Below are 19,972 nucleotides of genomic sequence, written 5' to 3' on the forward strand. Positions count from 1 at the left end.
AAGCTTTGTGGGCATATTTTGTAAAGACAAAGGTTATTGAAGAGCTAACTTAAATACTTCTGACTAATATAGATTATATATATTTTTAATGGTTTTATGGTAAGTAGTTAATGTTACTTCTTAGAGTCCTTGGGCAGTGATGTAAGGAGGTGTAGGATATTTTTCCCCTCTCCACATCCTAGAGCCACTGCCTGCAGGTAGCAGTTGTAGATGTACAGCCCAATGCAGGCCTGACTTTGGGAGCATCTTTGCATTAAGCAGTGGCAGCCTCCTGTGAGAGTGGGGTTGTTGTATAGGCTGAGTGCACACAGAGGGTTGGGGAGCTGAGTATCTATGTGGTGCCCTCCGCATTACAAACCAGGGTCTGGAGACAGGACTAAATTGGCTATCCTGTTTACTCACCTATGATTAAGAGGATGTAATCCATCTCATGGCTGGATTGCTTCTCAGAAAATACAGAAAATAACTCCAGCGATTGCAACTAATGATGAAGCAGGAAACAAAAACCCCTCTCCATCTCTACCTCAGTTACTCTGTCAAAGCTTTTTTTCTATTTTTGGTGGTGCAGTTGACGTTTCTCTGAGCAAACCTGCATATACTTAGCAATATTCCCTCTTCTCTTTGGAAATTAACAGCATGCTGCATCAAGTGTTAATACAGCACATTTACTGTACGCTCTGCTGGCAGGGGGATTGGCAAAGTGCTCGCAAGATGTCACCTGCTGCAAATGGGGCCATACACATGAGCTGCCATTGCTATGTGTGGAGGAAAAATAGCATCTTTCTATTGAGGGTGAGTAGGGAAATACCAGTCACTTTGGGTTGGGGTACACAGCACTGAAATAAACTTAGGAATTTCAGTGTTGAAGTAAAAGTTACTCTTTAAGTTGAGAAGTGCATCTTTTTGCATTAAATGCGAAACTGACCCTGTAGCAAAATTTAATTTTAGCTGTACCTAGATGAGGTGCTGTTGTACTAAAGTTTTAAATTTATTTTTTTTTTTCACTAACGTGGAGGCAAGTAACTTGCTGTTACTGATGTTCTCCATTGGCTTGGACACACCTTGCTGTGGCAGTGGCAGTGACTGTATTGGGAAAGTGGCCATTTTTGTAAGAAGAACATAGGGCAGGGGAATAATTAAAGCTGTTAGGTCTTAGAGGAAAATGGATAATGAGGAATTCAGGAATTACTTGAATGTAATGAAAGTGAACACATCCATGAGAATGGATTCAGCACCCATGAAAAAGGAATGAGTTGGAAGTACGTTTGATTGTTGAAACTGAGTCTTAAAAATGTTTACTTTATTGAAAGGATCCAATCAAGCAAAGGACAGTAACAAAATCCATACAATTTGTCCTAGTTCTATAGCATGAAAATCTTCTTATCTAATGTAAGAGGAGTCAAGTATGTCAAAGAGTTCATAGGCTGAAATGTTTCCACGTGGAGCGCTCAAGCAGTGTTCACAAAATAAAAACTGTGATAGTGTTCTAGTTAAAGCTAGATCATGCAAAATTGGAGAAAGGATTGTATTTGTACTGTAAATTATTCAATATAACCCCAGTTCAACCAAATATTTGCATATGCTTAACTTCTTCAGGAGAGCATATAAACAGATGTTTGACTTCAGTAAACAGAGTTATTCAGTTATTCACACTGGGTGCTGAAGTGGAGCTGTAAATATCTCTTGTGGCTTTAACTCCAATGTAAGCTCTGCCTTCACTGTCTCTCATCACACGCTGATGCTGAGGCGGGCTCTGCAGCTCTCTGGGAAGTGCAGAGGGTGGGCACGGGAGTTGGCAGCCTGATCTTTTACTTCCCAGGACATCCCTGAGCTCATGAGCTGGATTTTTTTTATTTTTATTTTTTGGTCAAGCCTTAACTGAAGGTGTTCCCCAGCCCTGTAGTTCCCCAGCTGATGTGCAAATGGCCATTCAGCCCCAGGACCCAGCTGATGGGTGGTGAAAGCCCTGGAAGATGCTCGGTGTGGGTGTCAGGTGCATGGCAGTGATCATTGCTGGGACGTCCCAGCTGCTTGCAGGCATAAAAGCAGCAGTGCCGTGCTGTTGGGGTGGCAGTAGGAGTGGGTGGGCGCTCTGCTGCACCTGGATGGGGTATGGTATGTGTCAAGCCAGCTGTGGCTGCCTACCCAGTGACATAACGCTCATTAAGAATGGCACTGAGACAAACAGAGGTGGTTTTTGCCTGTTCACATGTTTAAGTATTTTTGAAGTGTTTTCTTCTGTTGACAGTTCAACATAATTGTTTTGGAAACAGAAATAAAGTATTCGGGACATACAGTTAATGGAGCATAGCTTTAACCTAGCCACAAACGCTGTCAGACTGTAAAGCAAATTCATCTCCTATTTGGCTTCTGTAAGAGACACTTTTTTTTTTTTTTTTACCATTTCTGCTGACATTTCTGATATATTATGGCACCAGTTCCATCACAGCACAAACATTTGCACTTCAGAGACCCCGTTTTTGTGTCTGCAATCTTCAGGCATTTTATCTGATCAGTAATAATACAGACGAGCCCATAATAAAACTGTCCACTATAATTTTTCGTGTTTTTAAAGAATTCTATATGTATACTTGTAGTTTGCTTTATACCTGAATGTTTTATCACAATTGTAATATTCACAAGGCAACACCCATAAACGAAATGTGTGACTGTTGATCCTTGAAGGAGTTCTGGTTGGTTGTGTAAAATCATAGCATTCACGTAAATAGGTATCTAAACATTTATAAACATGCTGTACTGTTCTTGCAACCATGGTAATTTCACAGGGGCTATTGTTCTTGACGTATATTAAATGGCAAATGCTTGTTTACATCTACTTAGTGATTTGTAAGTATGCACTTTCTCCTCTTAGAATGAGTTATAAACTGTGCTTGCCTCAAAGATGTGTTCAAATTTGCTGCTAGTGGTCAGAAGGTATTAAAGTTGCTGCTATACCAATGTTCGTGTTGTGGTGCTGTTCATAGGGAGCCTTGGCTAGGTTCTGAATAACCCAGCTGCCTCTGACTTGGGGCAAAATCAGTCCAAAGCTGAGATTTTTGTTTTTTCTTTTTATTAAAAACAACGTAGAAACTTCATGTTCTGGTGCAATTTAAGTGCTAGTTTTGGCTTGGAAATATGCCAGAGACCAGTGGGGACAATGTTAGCCAGGGTTTGGATATTTGTACAGCAGTTTTTCCTTCTCTGTTACCTCTTAACCACATCTATAATAGTTTTTTTCCTCTCCCTTGCCTATCTTTCTCTGAGGTTAAATTTTATAAAGAATCATTTCCTTCCAACGTGTGACAATAGCAAACACCTGATTTCAGAGGGCTTCTCTAACTTCAGTTATTTCTGTACCAAGAACAAATTTGCATGGGTATTTTATTATTATTAAAATAAATATAAAATATTTATTAAAAAAATAAATATTAAAAAAAGCAAATTATTATTTGCTTATTTTACCCTGACCAAGGCTATCCATTTTAATTAAGTCCATGTTTCCCTGGTCAGCTTCAAATGAGTATGGAGTTTTAAAGTACTGCAATAACAATGGATCGTAAATATTTTAAGATTACAAGAAGAGCATTGGGTCTTAAATATATTCCAGGTGCGCAGATGCCATGACTCATTTGATTTCTGGGGTTTTGTTTTTTTCCATTCACCTTTATCCTGTCTTAAAACTTTCTGAAATGTGTCATGTAGGTGACTTGACTTGCTGGAGTTTGAGCGATTCAGTAACTACATTGGTGAAAGATAAAATAATAAAACAAAAGTGAGATGAGGAGAGATGATTGCTCCTTGGAGTGCCATCATGGCACTGCTGTAAATACTGGCAATTGCAAATACTGCCAGTGATCGGCTGCCGCCACCACCCCTCTGGGAAAACACGGGTGTACTTGTGTTTCTTGGGACCTCTGTCTGGTTTTATGTCTCAGTACATACATGCAGTCAAACATGGAATGCTCCTGAGAGAATTTTTTTTTTTTTTTTAAAAAAAAAAGATATATGCCAAAAATTGGAGTTCCCCAAAACCTCAGCTCTCTTTATTTTTCATTAAGGATTTTTGTGAGTGAATATATAGCTTCTCATTCCCTGTGGTAATATCAAACTTAAGAATTTTGCTACAGCAATGTGATGTATTTTCCTGTATTTCCTAATCTTTTAAGACTTACTGTGTGCCGTTACATGACAGATATTCCTTTTATTAGCAATTCACAATTGTCCTTTGCCATGTCAGGCTGCATTTACAGCTGAACGCTGTTTCTTGTAGACTGTGGACCTTTTGGAGCTGTGTAATAACTTGTTGGGTGGTTGTGAGCTATTTCTGAGTTAGCAGAGTCTGCTTAACTTTGGTAGGAGCATCCTTGCTTTCTACATTCTCTTACCAGCTTTTTTTCTGATTTAAAATGGGGGAGAAAGGGAGGCCAATTTGTATGCACTTGTATATAGAGATGCATATTCTTAGAGCAGCAGTGCTGCTGTCCTCGTGTTTTACTTGACTTTTCATCAAAATCAAAAATAAGTCTGCCAAGATTCTGTCCTGAAATCTCTCTAGAGTAGACTTGACTCAAGAACGTCAGCTGAGCTCTGAATAGATGTTTCAAAAATAGGACATGGTGATTTAGAGATGTGGATTTTCTTTTTTTTTCTCCCAAGATTGTAAATTTAAATATCTCTGAGGTCTGAAGTGTGTATGGACATTTCTTTCTAGGACTTGGAGCACAGTCAGTCTGCATATGCTTGTGGTCTTTATTAGGCCAAGCTGAAGAAACTAAATAAGTCTCTTGAACAACCTGTTTCCGTTTTTGAGGTGTAAGATGTTGGGGGCACGTGACAGTAAATGTCACCTCGTGCAATAATAATGCCATGTGCTTAAAATTAAAAACAACAGGGCTCAATGCTTTCAGGGTCTCCTCTGAATGTGTGAGGAAAAAATGGTGAAGTATTGATATGATCGCATCCTCAAAAGCATCCAGTAAGCTTGATGATATTTTGATTTGTTTAATAATAACCATCTGGGCAACGTGGAGGTGCTCAGCCTTGATTTAAAAGTAGTCAGCTAGAATATAGTATGGTGGAAGCTGCTTCTGTCCTTTGAAGATGCTGTTGCAGAATCCAGAATGACTTCTGAGTTGGCTATGTGGAAGTGACAGTGCACGTGAGCATTTTGGTTACTAGGGTAAGTAAAGGGGGAAAAAGCCACTTTTGACCAGCACAAAGTCTTGCGCATGCTTCTGGGAGGGGGTTCCCTTTTGTCTTTCTATTTTCTTGAGAACTAGCTGCTCTTTTCCTCTAGCAGTTACATGCTTTCCAATTGATTGGTAACATGTTTATGAGCCTAAAGCTTCCTTTTCCTAGCGGCATAACAGGCTTTTAAACAGAAAGTTGGCCAAATGGATTGTGAGATCTCTGCTAACAATTCTGGTGTCCTCTTGTGGGTGGGAATGATAGCCCCATTAGGAAAAGTCTGAAATTCTTACTTGAGCTGTTTCCCCTGGAGCTAGGTACAGAGACTGTTGTAGGAGGAGGAAGATGGGCACATGTTCATGATATGTAGATCCTGTTGCTTGGCCTGGATTCACTGACTCACGTAATCATGAGCCGTCCTGTCAGACTGATGTTTGTCCAGCTGAAATACAAACACAGTCCCCCAAATTCGCACTACCACATGGAGCCCTGTGCTTGATGTGTGGTATTTATCTGCTTCCTGAAGCTGCTGCACATTGCAGCTGATGGCCTGCACTGGCCAGGGTGGCAGGAGCCAGACATCAACCTGGATCAGGACAAGGGAAGGCTTCTCATCATCTTTAAACCCCTGAATGAGGGGTGGAGTAGTGAATGTGCTGTGCCATCCTCCCCTGCCCTTTGTATTTTCATAGCATTCTTTTAATAGTGAACTTTAGTATTAAAATCCCTGAAAAACAAGAAGTCAGAGGTGATCTCCTTGGTCTTTGGGAAGAAGAAAGGAGCTCTGCTTGATGTGTAAGGGAGCCTTGATATGATCTGGAGTAAGTTCAGACCTTGGAGAAATTCCTGTCTTTTACAATACCTAACAAAACTTTTCTGTTAGTGGAAACTCCACATCCTTTTGGTGTGGATTAGCAGAGTGTGATCCCAAAGGATGTCTGTATGTCCTCAGCTGGTGGTTTGGTTTTGTGGTGCGAATTAGACGCTGTCCATACGTTTGTTTTTCTACATGCTGGGTCCATGGAAGAAAATGACAGCACAAGCCCAGCACTGTGCCACCAGGTGGATTGGGCTTTGTTAGTGCTGGAGCCGTGAAGAGGGGGGGAAGCAGTCTGTTTGTTTGGCTTGGAAAGAGATACAGGGCGTTTGTAACCACAATGGGAAGTTATAAGCGGAAACTGGCAATGAAATCCAAGTCAAGTGCTTTGCTTGGGAAAATTGACAGCACATAAACCCTTTTTATACAATAGCTTGTTTTTATAATGCTGTAACTCTCTTGCCGTTTCATGCTTCTGTTGCTAGGAAGTTCATTGTATTTGTCACAATGTTTTTTAATGTGAAAGAAGATTTTTAAATAATTCAGTTCTGGTCTACAGAAATATGTTAATTCTCTTTATTGGAGCAATAAAACAGTTTTATATAACTTCCTAATGTTACTCATTCTAAATATGCTCTGGAATTCATCCAAACCTCTCTTTGTTCATCCAGACCTGTCTTGGCCAGTTTATTCTTCTGATTTTGTTTTGATTTGTTCTGTGTTTTTTTTTTTTTTTTTTTTTTCCTCCCCTCCCCTGCTGGCCACTTACCTACTTACCTAGAGCATTGTTAGAGAAGGCCATTTACTGGGAGATGTTCTGCTGGGCACTGGGTTTGGATGCTGGCTCTCTGCTGACTCTTGCAATTAAACATCAGTTTTAATAAGCGGAACTTCTCCCATAGGGTCACTTCTCCAAAGTACTGTGAAGCACAAGGCTGAAGCAGGAAGAGTGAAAAATTTAATTTTATTGAAATTGCAGCTTAATAAAGCAAATGCAAGATTCTTGCTTGGGAGGCTGTGCATACGTGATTATCAAATTAATGTACATTTGTATGTTTTAATGTTAATGGGATTAAGCTTGCTTGTTTAACAGGTGTGGTCCATAACAGTTCAACATTGTATATGCCCTATATGCATCCATAGCTATGGAATAGTTTGTAATCACCTTTGTGAAGGTTGGTTGACTAATGCATGTACCAAATCTTTGTTTTTTTCAGATCTGCCTTGAGTGAAGTGTGACAAAAAATGCTACAGCGGTTTTGTCTCTGGAAGTGGTTAGCTGTAGGGATTGCACTTGCTACTGTCTTAGCAGGTTCCTTGGCCCAGAACGATGAAGGTAAGGCTTTTGCTGTGGGAGGGAGGGGATGATTCTGTGATTTGCTTTGTCGCCCAGGAGTTATCAAATGAACAAGTGGTAGGGAAGATAGGGTACAGCAAAGAGTTAGCTAGCATTGTAATTCCTTTCTTATTTATTGAAAGAGTTACCTTACCTTGCTTTACTTGTAAATGGACAGCTACAGCACTGGGAACAGTGGTTTCAAAGAATTCTTAATTTTTAATTCTTAGAAACAGTACTTCAAAAATACCAAAGTGATGTTGTAAGAAAGAGCATGAGCTATTGGTGCCACATCTCTGTTAAATTTAATTAAAAAATACCAGAAATCTGTTCCTCCAGTTATCTGTAGTAACACAGAATTACAGATGGAGGTACCTCGGTCCTTCTTCTGTTTCAAAATCTTCAGATTTGTACCTTTTTGTTACAGTTGCTTTAGAGGAAGGGAAAGATACTTGTCCACACTTACACATGAAGCTATTGTTCATTAATGGTAATGTGCCTGTAATGCATAGTGGCTTCCTGACTTAGAAAGGCTGTGAAGCCTGTACCTCAGCAGTTATTGATCTGTTGATAATGCTGCCTGATGGGATCACGTGGTAGGAGAGAAGCCCTGCAGCTTCTTTGCTCTGTTTTAAGAGTCATCTGGAGTAATGAAAATTACAACAGTGACAGATAGCAATGGCAGCAGAAACTCAGCTGATTAGATTTTTGGTTTTCAAATTTCCATGCACTGTTTTGACTTTTTATCTGCTGCTTCTGTTTCATGTTTGCAGTGATCCCATGAAAACTTGCCGATAAAACTTTCCTTCCTGTTACCAGGAAGTGGGGAAGACCTGAAAATACAGAATATTGTAAACAGGTCTAACTCTTTTGGACAACTTAGAACTAATAATCTGTCTACTCCATCTGACCATGTCCTTGAAGGCAGAACGCAGACACCATCAGGGTTTTATGGGCTTCCCTTTAGTGCATTAACTTAAATTCTTGAAATGTGGTGTTTTGTGTTTAATGCAATGTTTCAGATGGATTTGTAGTGATCCCTGCTAGGGTGGCCACGTAATGATTTTCTTCCTGCCTTTTTTTTTTTTTTTTTTTTTTTTTTGGTATGATTTGGCTCATGACATTGAATTTAGCACATAACCCAAACTGGTTTTTATCACCGAAGTTCTCTTGTTATACAGCCTGAACAGAGGGTGCCTTGATTTTCAGTGAAATATCAGTTTGAATATAGCCAAGAATACTGTTCCTTCACTGGGGGAAAGGTTCAGAAATACCATTGCTTGAGGAATATGTAGCTGAACCACTTCTGATGCAAACTCAAGAATTAGTTTGCATCAAACTCAAGAATTTTTCTTCCTGTATTCAGGGAAGTGAATTTAGCTACAAGTGTTCCTGTTATCTTTGTTCTCTGTATAAATGACATGATGATATAATAGAGGAAAAAATACATGGAAATTAATTTAAGCCAGGGTAGGATATTGGTTACTCAACAAATACCATATACCTAATTAGGCAATGCATTTAAAATCTTTTGAAATGTATTTCTTGAAGCTAAAAAGAAAGCTATGTTCCATACTTAACTCATTGCAGGAAAGTACTTTGGCATGACTTGTACCATACCAGTAGAGTTACTTGAATTTGCAATGTCACAATTTGTAATCTAACATATAGCAGATATGACAGATGCACTCTTTTAGCAATTGCAATATAAAAATAGCATAATTATTTTAACAGCACAACAATCATGAATACAAACAGGAAAATCAATTATGGCATAAATCATAACTTATTTCTTTGCATCGAGCATGCAAATGATCTGTTTCCATGGTTGTAGCAGTACCTATTTGGTTATTTGCATGCCAATATTACTGCATTTTGCTCCATTAGCCATCAGTTTCTGTATTTTGGATGTTTTTGCTTGACATCCTGAGCCATCAAATCTTTTCCCAGATATAGCAATTGACAATGTTACAAATTAGCCTTAAAAACTTTATACAGGACTGTCTTGGAAATATTTAGACTTCTTTCTTGCTACACTTGCAAGAGAGCTTTCCCAGACTCTTGTTTGTTCATTTGGCTCAGTGCCATTGTCTCATTCCTATCCTAACTTTATTCACGGTTAGCTGGCAGTGCCTGCGTAATCTTTCAGTTCAGGTAATGTGTTTCCTTCTCTGGTGTTCCTGCTCTTCAGCCAAAGGATCGTTAGACAACAATAATTCCCTGCTTCAGTTTCTGCTCACTAGCCTAAACAAACGTGTTTCTGAAAGCTGCCCTTGCACCTGGGTTCTCCTTCCTCTCCTGATCCTGGAAGTCCTGCTGTGTCCTCCTTTTGGCTGAAATGCCTCTCCCGAGTGTGCTTGCTGGCATTTGTGTTTGGTGGCCAAGTGGCCTCCTGCCAGCCCCTTGCTCTGCCAGTTGTGCTTTGCTGTCGCTGTTGGAGTTACTTCCCCTACTGAAGCATATTTTATGTGTTGTGGTAGCAGGCAGGTCATGGTGAAATTATTTTTTTTGTTGATGAAATGCAAATATTTTACATCTGCTGTAGTCCCCTTATATCAAAAACAAACCCCAAAATATATTAAAGGAAAAATTTTCTTGTTAGAGTTACCACGTTTGTCTCAGTATACGATTGGAAAATGCAGTGTTTTCTCCCATGGATTTCATTGTCTGTGTTGTTGTATTGCTCAGCCATATGGTATGCCAGAATAGATGTAAGACTGGGTGAATGGGTACTGTGGTGGATATTTTTTCCTTGTAAAGAAAGAAATGTGGTTTTCTGTTTCTTCTGCCTCTAGTTTGCTCCTTTCCAAGCAGAAGAAATGCTGCATATTTGTGTGTTGCAATGCATTATGTGTGTGTATGTTATGTGTATATATATATATATATACACACACATTTACAAAAGATGCGTTTAATTTATCTTATATATATTATATTATTTATTATCTTTATTATATATATAATGTAAAATGTATCTTTTTCTTTAAGTAATACATATGGGTAAGTAAAAGTAGAAATGTCAGTTACAGCCTTGGAATACGTAAAATTAGGCCAGCTACAGTGGCTTTTATTTATTTTTTTAGTGATGCTCTGATAAATTCCAAGTCAAACTCTCAGGCTAAAAGAAGCAGTGAGGAGGAAGGTGGAAGCCCAGGATGCAATCTCTTTTTTTCTTTTAGGCATAGTGTATTTGACTGAACAAAAAAAAATTAGCAGCAATCTTTTGGTCAGTGGAGAAGGCTGCTGAATTTAAACACTGTGTGCTCTCTGATGCTACAAACCAATCCAGCAAAAAAAAATTGACAATTAGCAGACTTGCTAATCTTTAGTGGTTTAGTCTTAGTGTATATCTTTCATAAAGGGTATAGTTGTGAACTGGGGGGAGGGGCTGCCAGTAATTGTTATCCCATCCTATCTTTTATTTACTTATTTGGCTTATTTACTTCCCAAAATATCTACATTTGAATTCTCCTTGCATTTGGTATTGAACCAATACTTGCATTTTAATATTTGTTAAAATAGGAAAGATCTGTTTTTGATTTTTTTTTTTTTTCAAAAGTATGGGTGGACTTGAACTTTGCACCGAAGCAGTATGATGTCATGTTCTAATAAGCTTCCAGTTACAACTTTTTTGCTTTATTTTGACTGCTATAACCTCCTGAACAGGAGATGTGCCATTGACAGCTGCTCTGTGGCAAATGTGACTGTCACTGAGAGCTCAATGGTTTTTGTTCACTTCTAATCTGCTAGCAGGATCTTTTCTTAGAGTATGAGACTCTCTAGCAGGAATGCCTCTGCAGAGCAAAGATGACATGCTTGGGAAACTTGGAGACGTTTTGTTAGCATTTTTGTTGCAGTCCAAATTAACATGTAGATGGAGGGGAAAAAATTACCATTTAGGTTTGGATGTGTATTGCTTTTTTTCCTTAAGCCAACAAAGACCCTTGAAGGGCTGTATCAATATTTCCTCCTCTTTACTTCCATATGTAGAAGTATAGGCTTGTCTGGAGCAAAGAACACAGTAGGGAGAAATCAAGGAAAAAAAACGACTTGCTTGAGGACTGTTCACTAGCTATCAAAAACATCACCCTGGTGTTTGATAAGAGCACAGCTGAGTGCTGCAGTTGGGTTGTGTTGAACATAGAGCAGCTTCAGAAACATGGTGGCTGCTGAATACTTTATCTTGGATGCAAAAGGATGCAAAACTGACCTCATGGGCAGCCACCTGCACTAGCAGAATGCCAGGTGAGCCTGCCTGGCTGTGCTGAAGTTGTTGGAGAATCATCTCCTGCTGCTTGAAGTTGATGAAATGAACGACTTCATCACTGCTCTTATTAAACTCTTAATGCTGTCAGAAATCCAGTCGTTTGTGGAAATTTACTCTGCAAATATGTAAATAATTCTGAGTTCCAGGATGCAGAGTAGGGATGCAGATTTTCTGACTAAGTAATATTTAAAAACATTTAAAAACGTGAATGGATTCATGCAGTTACTCACGTAATTGTATATATTATCGTGGTTGAGCAAACTAAACAGTGCTCCTAGTCCTACCGTGTCAGACTGTACTTAGCTAGCCAGGGTCCTGGGGTGCTCCTGCTCTTCTATCTCCTTGCTTTGTGCTCCTGAATTCTTTTGCACATCAAACTGAAACCCCACTTGAGCAGTTGGAGTTGCTGGGTGTATTTCCCACTGGTTCAGTAAGCTGGGCTGTCCCACCTGCAGCTGCACAACTGCTGGGTCTGCAGCAGCTAGAGGGTGGTGGCAGTCCATTAGTACTTGGTGCTGGCAGCTGAAATTAAATAATAAGGCTAATAAGATTTTGTTAACTATGTGTTTCACTTCATAAGGGAAAACTTTTTTTTTTTTTTTTTTTTTTTTTTTTTTTTTTTTTTTTTTTTCCCTATCAGGATATAAGGAACAGCCTTACCTATGTAAATTGTCTTTATCATTACCCTGGATTGGAGGTTACATTTTAAATATGGATTTTCCTTTGGAAAGCACAACTGTGTGATTCGCTTTGTCACCAGGACTGGGCAGACACAAGTTCTTTCAGCTGTTTTTGTGCTGCACAGGATCCATCTATTAGTTACTGTCTTTAATTTAGCCTAACACGGTCTTTGCTACAAAAATTCGAGTAACTAAAGGCGCTCACAAATCACTTTAAGAGGCTACTTTAAAAATAAAATGGTTTCAGAACCTGATATATGACTGTCAGGCAGGAAATTAACTGCAGAAAATGCATGTTTGAATACATGGAGCCCATTTATCATTTCTGGAGCCCTGTGCTGTACACATGCAGTGGGAGAAGAAGAATGCAAACAGGTGCTTGCCTAAGGGCCACCTGGGAAACCCTTTGCTCCTCAGAACAGAAGTCATTTTTTTGCTTGCTTTATGAAAAGTAAATGCTTTTGGTTGAGTGCTCTGGTGCCAGGCTCTTCAGTGGTCCTAAAGGGAAAAGAACTGCTGTTGGTGTCTTTGAAGAGGAACTCAACCATTAGTTACTCTGAGAAGTTCTTCAAAACACATCTGATGGGACATCCTGGTGTGCCACCAGCAGTGCTTTGAGTCAGCAGAAGACCTATTTCTCTTTGGCAAGAGGCAAGTTAAATTTCTGAAATAAATGTAAGAGGAGCAAGCTTCATCTTCCTAGCCTTTAAGGCCCATGTGCTGAATGAGGCAGGAAGCCATCTTTTGGGAAAACAGATCCCAGCTTGGGACATGCCAGGCTCTTTATGCTCAAGCCTTGCTCTTTGTCCCTAGCGATATTGTGCATCAAGTTCCTGTTGTATTGCCTGGAATGTATAATTGCAGGCATAGTCTACGAGGCTGCTACAACTTGACCGACCTGAACATGAACACTGATCGGTGCTCTCCTCCAAGGGATGCTATGAGGCTTGCATCTGGGGAGGGCAGGCCAGGGGAAGGGCAAGCAAACCCTTGTGGAAGGGCACTGGCACAGCTGGCATCCCCTCTGTGACAATGACTTGGTCTTCAGGATTTTCCTAGAGTAGATAACTCCAATGATACTGGGCCAAGCTCTTAAAATCGGGGACAGTTGTGTCTGTCTGCCTTTCTGTGTTGGTTTGTGGCCATAGAGCATGCATATTGAGCAGAGCCAACTCCCGTACTGGTCCTTCTTGTGCTTTAGTGGTTATTTTGAGGGAGCCAGGATGAGCAGGGATACATCTGTGTAAATTTATTTGATAAATTAGTGTTTTGATGTATAAACAGAATCAGAGTAAGGAAAGTCAGGTTTTTTGAGAACATTATGATATGTGATCTCCATCTCGTGTCCAGATTTCACAGAACAAATTTACCAATTCCACTGAAACTAATCCCTTATATCTAAGTGAGGCAGTGCACTGAGACCGTAAATAAGACACTGCTTTCTTGGATGTGGTAGATTTCACCCTAATTTGGGGGATGAGGCAGGATTTGTGTGTATTGCTGAGTACAGAAGATTATAAAGTAAATGCTCAGTGAATTTATTCTGTAGTAAAGCTCTTCGGTCATGAATATTCAGACCTTAATTGCAAATGTGCATGCATTAAAATGTAAAGTTTGCATAAACTTGGAAATGTGTGCCTCTCTCTTCTAATTACCACAAAGACACCCAAGGTAGCCACCTTGGCTGTACAGGAGTTGCTATAACTCTGACATCTTTTTCTCTGGGCTTGAATTAACTCTGGGTTCCCCCTCTGCACTCATGCACACTCTTAATGTCACTAATGTCACTCCCAACAGAAGCCATTTGCTGTAGGTGAGACCCTGCCAATTTAATTACTGAAAATATTATTCCAAGAAACTGTACTTTTTGTAGAGTTCCCTGTGTTCCTAACATTTTTCTTTGCAGCTTAAGCTCCATCTGCACTCAAGGAGTAAATTCTTCTCTCTTTTACCTGTCGAATCGATGCACCTCCTCCAACTGGATCAGCAAGACCTGCGTGTTTCATCTTACTCCAGTTTTCTCTGAAACATAACCACATTTGCAGTTCAGTCGGCCAGTAGGTCTTGTAATTAGATATCTCATGCTGATTGAACGCGCTTGCTTGTATAGGAGATCCTTAATAAGAACAAGTGTAAATATTTTGTCTGTTTAGTGAAATTAGTTTGTAGCAAATGAGACTTTGAAGTTTTTAGAGCAATAACTAAATTAATAAGAAATAACTGTTCTGACTTTCAAAAAAAAAAAAAAAAAAAAGGGAGTTATAGTAAAAATATGAGGAATTAAAATGTGGTTCCATCCCTTAATGGCCGGTTATTCTTTCTTGAGGGTAGGCACCATTTACATTGTCTAATTATTTTTTATTGGAAATAACAATGACGACTTTTCGTTTGTATTTTTTATTGTATATCTAGCAACAGTTCTGGAACTGAGAATCCCAGGGTGTGTCGTGTTGGCATGGGAGGTTGGTAGTGTCCTTCATAGTAAGATCATTTTCAGACTGACCCATTCTGAAAATGCTAAGGCAAAGCAATAGGTCTGTGGAGGAGTCTGAGCTGTTAGGCAGGAAACTTGAAAGCTGCAGCTCTCTACTGTAGACTTCATTTCAGGCACATGACATGTGAGGAATGGGGCAAGGTATGAGAATCCAGACTCTCTGAATTTAATATGTTCTTCATCTGGTGAAGAGGCCAGAGCAAGGTGGGGAAGAAACACCCCTTTGTTCTTCCCTCTTTCTCCAGACTTTGTCGTCTTCTTTCTTTGATATTCTGGTGCATGTTGTCTTGTGAGCACAGTCCTCCCTAAATACCCATTTTTGTGCATTAGTATCTCTTAGATCTGTGGGGTTCCCTGTCCTGCCCCTCAGCTTTATTGCTAGCTTGGCAAGCTGCAGATTCCTTCTGCTCCTAAGCGTCACTTGTCCCTGCCTTTCATATTACTTTCCAACCTCTCGTCCTATTTTACCTCGTCTCATTCAGGAGAGCAATAAGAATTATTTTCTGAACGTTTATATGAGACTGTCACATGCTGACAAATACACTGTGATTGAAACTGCCTCACTGTTGCTACTATGCTTCAATTTAATCCCTTTTTGACAAGATGTATCTGTTTTAAACAAAGCACAGGGACTTCTGCCTGATCAAAACTTGATTTTATTATACTCAAATTTTCATAAAACAAGAGCTGAGTCACAATGATACCAGTGTCCTTTAGAATACACAAGTTGTGTGCATTACAAAGTACAGATCTGGCTTTGCATCACTTCAAAAACGTAGTTTGGGTAAAATATCCACTGCCCTACCCCAATTGGGTTATCTTATGCTATGGACAGAATGGAAAAATGCTTATAAGCAACCTCACTATAAATAATGTCATTTAAATGCTTACCATTACATGTCTTGATAGTTAAGTCTTAAAACTGCTTAAAAATTAAAGTTAAATAAACCACCCCTAACTGGTATTTTTAGAAATCCAGTGGTTGTTCTAGACCAAGTAATACATGAAGATAGACAGAAACTTGTGTTTTACTCGGTTTGCTTCCTTGGCATGTGCATTTTGTACTTAATCACTGACAATTACACTTTTTTAACCTGTTTGTTACCCAAATTGCATTGGGAGTGGAGATCATGTGCACGTGTTCTGCTTTCTTCTTCAACGAGGCTGATTTTAAAGGCAGTGTTCATCGTGAAAGCTTCAGATCAGGGAAGGAACTGGCAGCTCTTTTGGAAGTTTTCTCTATCTTCACTGGGGCTGTGACTGGATGGCCTCCTGATGCCTTGATAACTAACTACCCCACCTACAGCCTGGTGCTGAACGAGAGAAATGCTGTAGGACCACAGCTGGGTTCAGTTAGACTTGGGTTTGTGTCTTTATCTCTTAAATACTGAAGTTTCTTCAGCTGGTTGATGGCTGGTTGAGCATCTCACCTGCTTTGTGCCAAACTGCTGATTTTCAAGTCCTCTGTACAAAGAGCCACAACAAGGATGGATTTTCAAGTGGGTGGAGTGAGACACCCCCCCCACTTCCCAATTATTTCTAAAATAGGCTTTAACTTGCTGCTAATTTGCAGAAGATCTATTGCCTTCAGATCTCTGCAGTTCTGCTGTTTGTTTCTTGGCTAAAGCACTGCACTAGCCTCAAAGAAAAATGAGCTACAATCTTTGGCACAGGTCAGCAGGGGAACACTTTTGCTTCAGTTCAGTTAGCTCCTGCATCAGAAATGGCACTTCTAGATGTATCAGTAACAGGGATAATTCCCCATTTTATTACGTGGCAGGGAGGGACATCTGACTGAGCAGTGGGTTACAGCAAGGACACTTCCAATTACAGTAGCAATAAATAGGAAGTTTCAATTACCATAGGAGAAGATCAGTAGTAATGCTAAGAAGTTTTTCTGAAAAAATTAGGTGTGAAGTTTTTATCCAGAGGAGATCTTGCCTTGTTATTGATTACTTGGTAAGGATGGACTTGTATCGAGGCAGGCTTGTTTGTGTTTTCCAGCACTTCTAAAGAAGGCCTGAAACTTCTGCAGGGCCTGAGACAGCGGATCTGCTGTGGTGTCTGCAGGGCAGTGTGTTTGGGCAGTAATTGTAAAGAATGAGCTCTCACAGCTCATCCTAATGCATGTATTTTACAGTAATCATTTTCAGATTAGGGGATTGTTAGTGTTCATCTGTTGTCTGTCATTTAACATAATGTTTTTTTTTCCAACTAAAGCTCACATAAGCTCAGTCAATTGCTGGGGATTTATAAGGAATTGCTGGGGAGGAAATATCTGGAATTTTGAAGTTTTAAAACAAAAACAAACACATGAAACACAAAGGAGCATCTGCCCCCCTCCCCCCTTTGTTTTTCCATTAATATTGCCATTGTTTTTGAAGAGACTACTGTTTGTAATTGTGTGTCCTGCAGTGTTGGGCAGATACATACTTTCCCAGTGTGTAAGACTTCACATGTTTAATGTGAATTTACTAATAGATCAAAGAGAAAGGACTCAGAAAGCCTTCTGTCTTGAGGAATTTTGTCTGTATGTATTCACACCTGTGCACAGATAGGTGTGAATATCCTCTCCTAGCTGTTCCAGGGAATATCTGTTGAAAGACAGGAAAGGTTTTGTATATGGCAAAAGGAAAAATTTGGGGAAAACTGAAGAAAGCAGTAATGGATTTTAAGAAGTCTGTGTGTTGTGCTATTGCTGTGAGGCTGTTTGCCTACACTGCCATTTTGGTTTTCTGTTGTGCCTTCAGTAGGGATAAGAGTTATCGCTTATTTTGGAAACATCCAAATGTTGTGAGTCCTATCCAGCGTATTGCAAACTGCTTTAAAAGCTTAAAGCTGGTTCTGTGTACACTGTATTTCTGTTGCTGGAGAGACAAGCTGTGGTGGTGGTGTTCTTCTTTAGTCACCAGTTGGACAATTTGGACTGGTCATGTTTCCTGAGAAATAGCTGGGATTTTTATTTATTTATTTATTTATTTTGCTTTTATCCCTATTGTGTTTTGAAAGACACAGTATGTCTGATAATGACACCCAATGAGGGTGCAGTTGATACATTTAATTTTTATGAGTTAATAGTGATATTATTTGCGCCCACTGTCTTTCAGAGAAACCATGTTTTACTCATATTTGCCAATAATTCTTCACTCATCAGTCTCTTTTTCATAAAATCACTGGGAGTCTGCAGTGTGCATTACTAACACGTTTAATGTTTTTCGGGGATAATCGCTAGTGTTTAGGTAAAGTTAAGTGATACCTTTTACATGTTTCTGGCAGTGCTCTATATTTGGTTATCTAACAATAACAGGGACACGCTGGTGTGAGGCAGGGGGCTCCAGGTAAGTCTCAGACAGGGGAGCAAGCCTGTCTGTGGCAAGGTCAGTGCCACTTCTCAGGAGGCAGAGACAGGCAAAGCTCAGTGTGGCTCATGTTCCTCACAGCGTGATTTTACAGTTCAGAATAAGGTTTGTACCACTATTGTTACCTGCAGTTCTGGTGTTGTATCTCATGGCTTCTAGACATGAAAATGGAGAAAATCATGGCATGAGCTTGAAGATGCTCCAAGTTCTTTTTCAAAATCGTACTCAGATGCTAAATGTCTTTTTGGCCCAGAATGTTTAAGCTGTTTTGTTCAGTGTGCAAAGTTACAGATGCACAATTTGTAAACTTTAGCTCCCTTCTCCAGTGCTTTTTTTCATTCCAAGTTTCCCTTTACAGTTTTATATTGCAAAATTCATTGGAAAAGAAAAATTTGGGCACTGTTCTTTGCTAGCTTTACAACAATTTAGAGTTCTTGTAAAGTATTTTATGCTATGTAAAAAAAAATGAAGAAATATCAGTGCAGACCATGTATTTTCTGATAAGAAGCTCATCATTTATGATGATTCCATTCTGAGAAGCATTTTAAGGGTTATCTGAGCCTTCCCCCTGCCCCGTTTGGTAACAGTGCAGGAGTGAGGAAAGAAAAAAACAACTTTTTTTTTTTTTTAATATTGCCAAGTTATATTATGGCCTGATACAAGTACTAGCTCATCTGGTGAGGATTGTTTTCTACATTAGAGAGGAAGGTTTGAAGGTTTTCGTGCGTGTAGGTACATCTTGTGAGCCATCTGTTCCAGTGACCCTTTGCTTTTTTTTCTGTGATTTTGAGAGAAGAAAAATGCATTTGTGTATCACTTGTACCTGAGCATGCCATCTAACTGATATTTCATAACAGATGCAACTGTAGCAAATTTTACAGCCTTAAATGTCTTTCAGTAGCAGACATTAATCAGACAAGGATGGATTGTTTTATGGCCTTGAATTGTCTTCATTGTTTATAGCTTCTTCACTAAAATGCCATGCTCTGTTTCTTACCAGAAGTTCACAAAGTATGTTTGTCCTTAGAAAATCAATTTTATGTTCAGTTAAATTGGGCATCTGCAAATCCCGTTAAGCATAGTGGTATGGTACAAGAAGACTGTTTCATTTTGCAGAGGTAGGGTTAGTAGCACTAGTTATTTGTACATTTTCTATAACCAAGTGGCTACTTTTTGCTTGTCTGGATAACTGTGTGGTATCTTCAGCAAGAATCGTACTGCTTCTACACGTGCTGTGTAGCTCGGGAGCACTGGAGAGGTTTTGTTCTGAAGTACTTTCTGGGAACAGATCCTCTTTCAGGGTTGCATTAGTTACAGTTTTACAGTGTGAATGTAAAGACAAGCCTACAGTAATCTGTTTTGTAGTGCTGTTAGATTACGAGATGTTAACTCCAAAATTTTGATTGTCTTCGAGTGGGGAAAAAAAAATAAATTTAAAAATGGAAAGTTACCAGTGATTTAGAAAAAAAAAAAAGGGAAATACTGTCACTGGGATCACAAGAAGATCCTGGATCCTACAAACCCCGAGAAATAGCAGTCTGCTTCTCTTCTGGTCAGCCGTAACTGCTCTTTCAGATCTGTCTGGCAGCATCTCAGAGGCACAACTGTATGTCCGTTCCTCGAGTCTCAAGTGCACAACCTGCAGGAAAGCAATATTATTTTTCATTTAATGAGCTTGAGCACATGAGCAATTAAAACGACATAATTGAATGAAGCTAATCAGGAAGACACAGAAGCTTGCCTCCGGGATGCTGCTCAAGTCAATTGCTCCTCATATCTCCAGTTTTATCTGCTCAGTTAATAACACCAATAGGTATAGTGGCACGGGCTGG

General features: G+C 39.5%; 1 protein-coding gene across 17 annotated transcripts in view; it reads left to right on the top strand.

The window, feature by feature from the left end:
• Positions 1–19,972, top strand: part of PCDH15 (protocadherin related 15) — an 883,259-nt gene that overhangs the window by 512,803 nt on the left and 350,484 nt on the right. For all 17 annotated transcript variants that reach the window (XM_084525148.1, XM_084525147.1, XM_084525146.1 and 14 more), the window contains one exon: positions 7,222–7,340. In XM_084525148.1, coding sequence (XP_084381274.1) covers positions 7,250–7,340 — 91 coding nt within the window. In that variant the 5' untranslated portion in view covers positions 7,222–7,249. The remainder of the gene's footprint in view (positions 1–7,221; positions 7,341–19,972) is intronic.

This window comes from Aythya ferina, assembly GCF_964211825.1.
Source record: "Aythya ferina genome assembly, chromosome: 7".
NCBI lineage: Eukaryota > Metazoa > Chordata > Aves > Anseriformes > Anatidae > Aythya > Aythya ferina.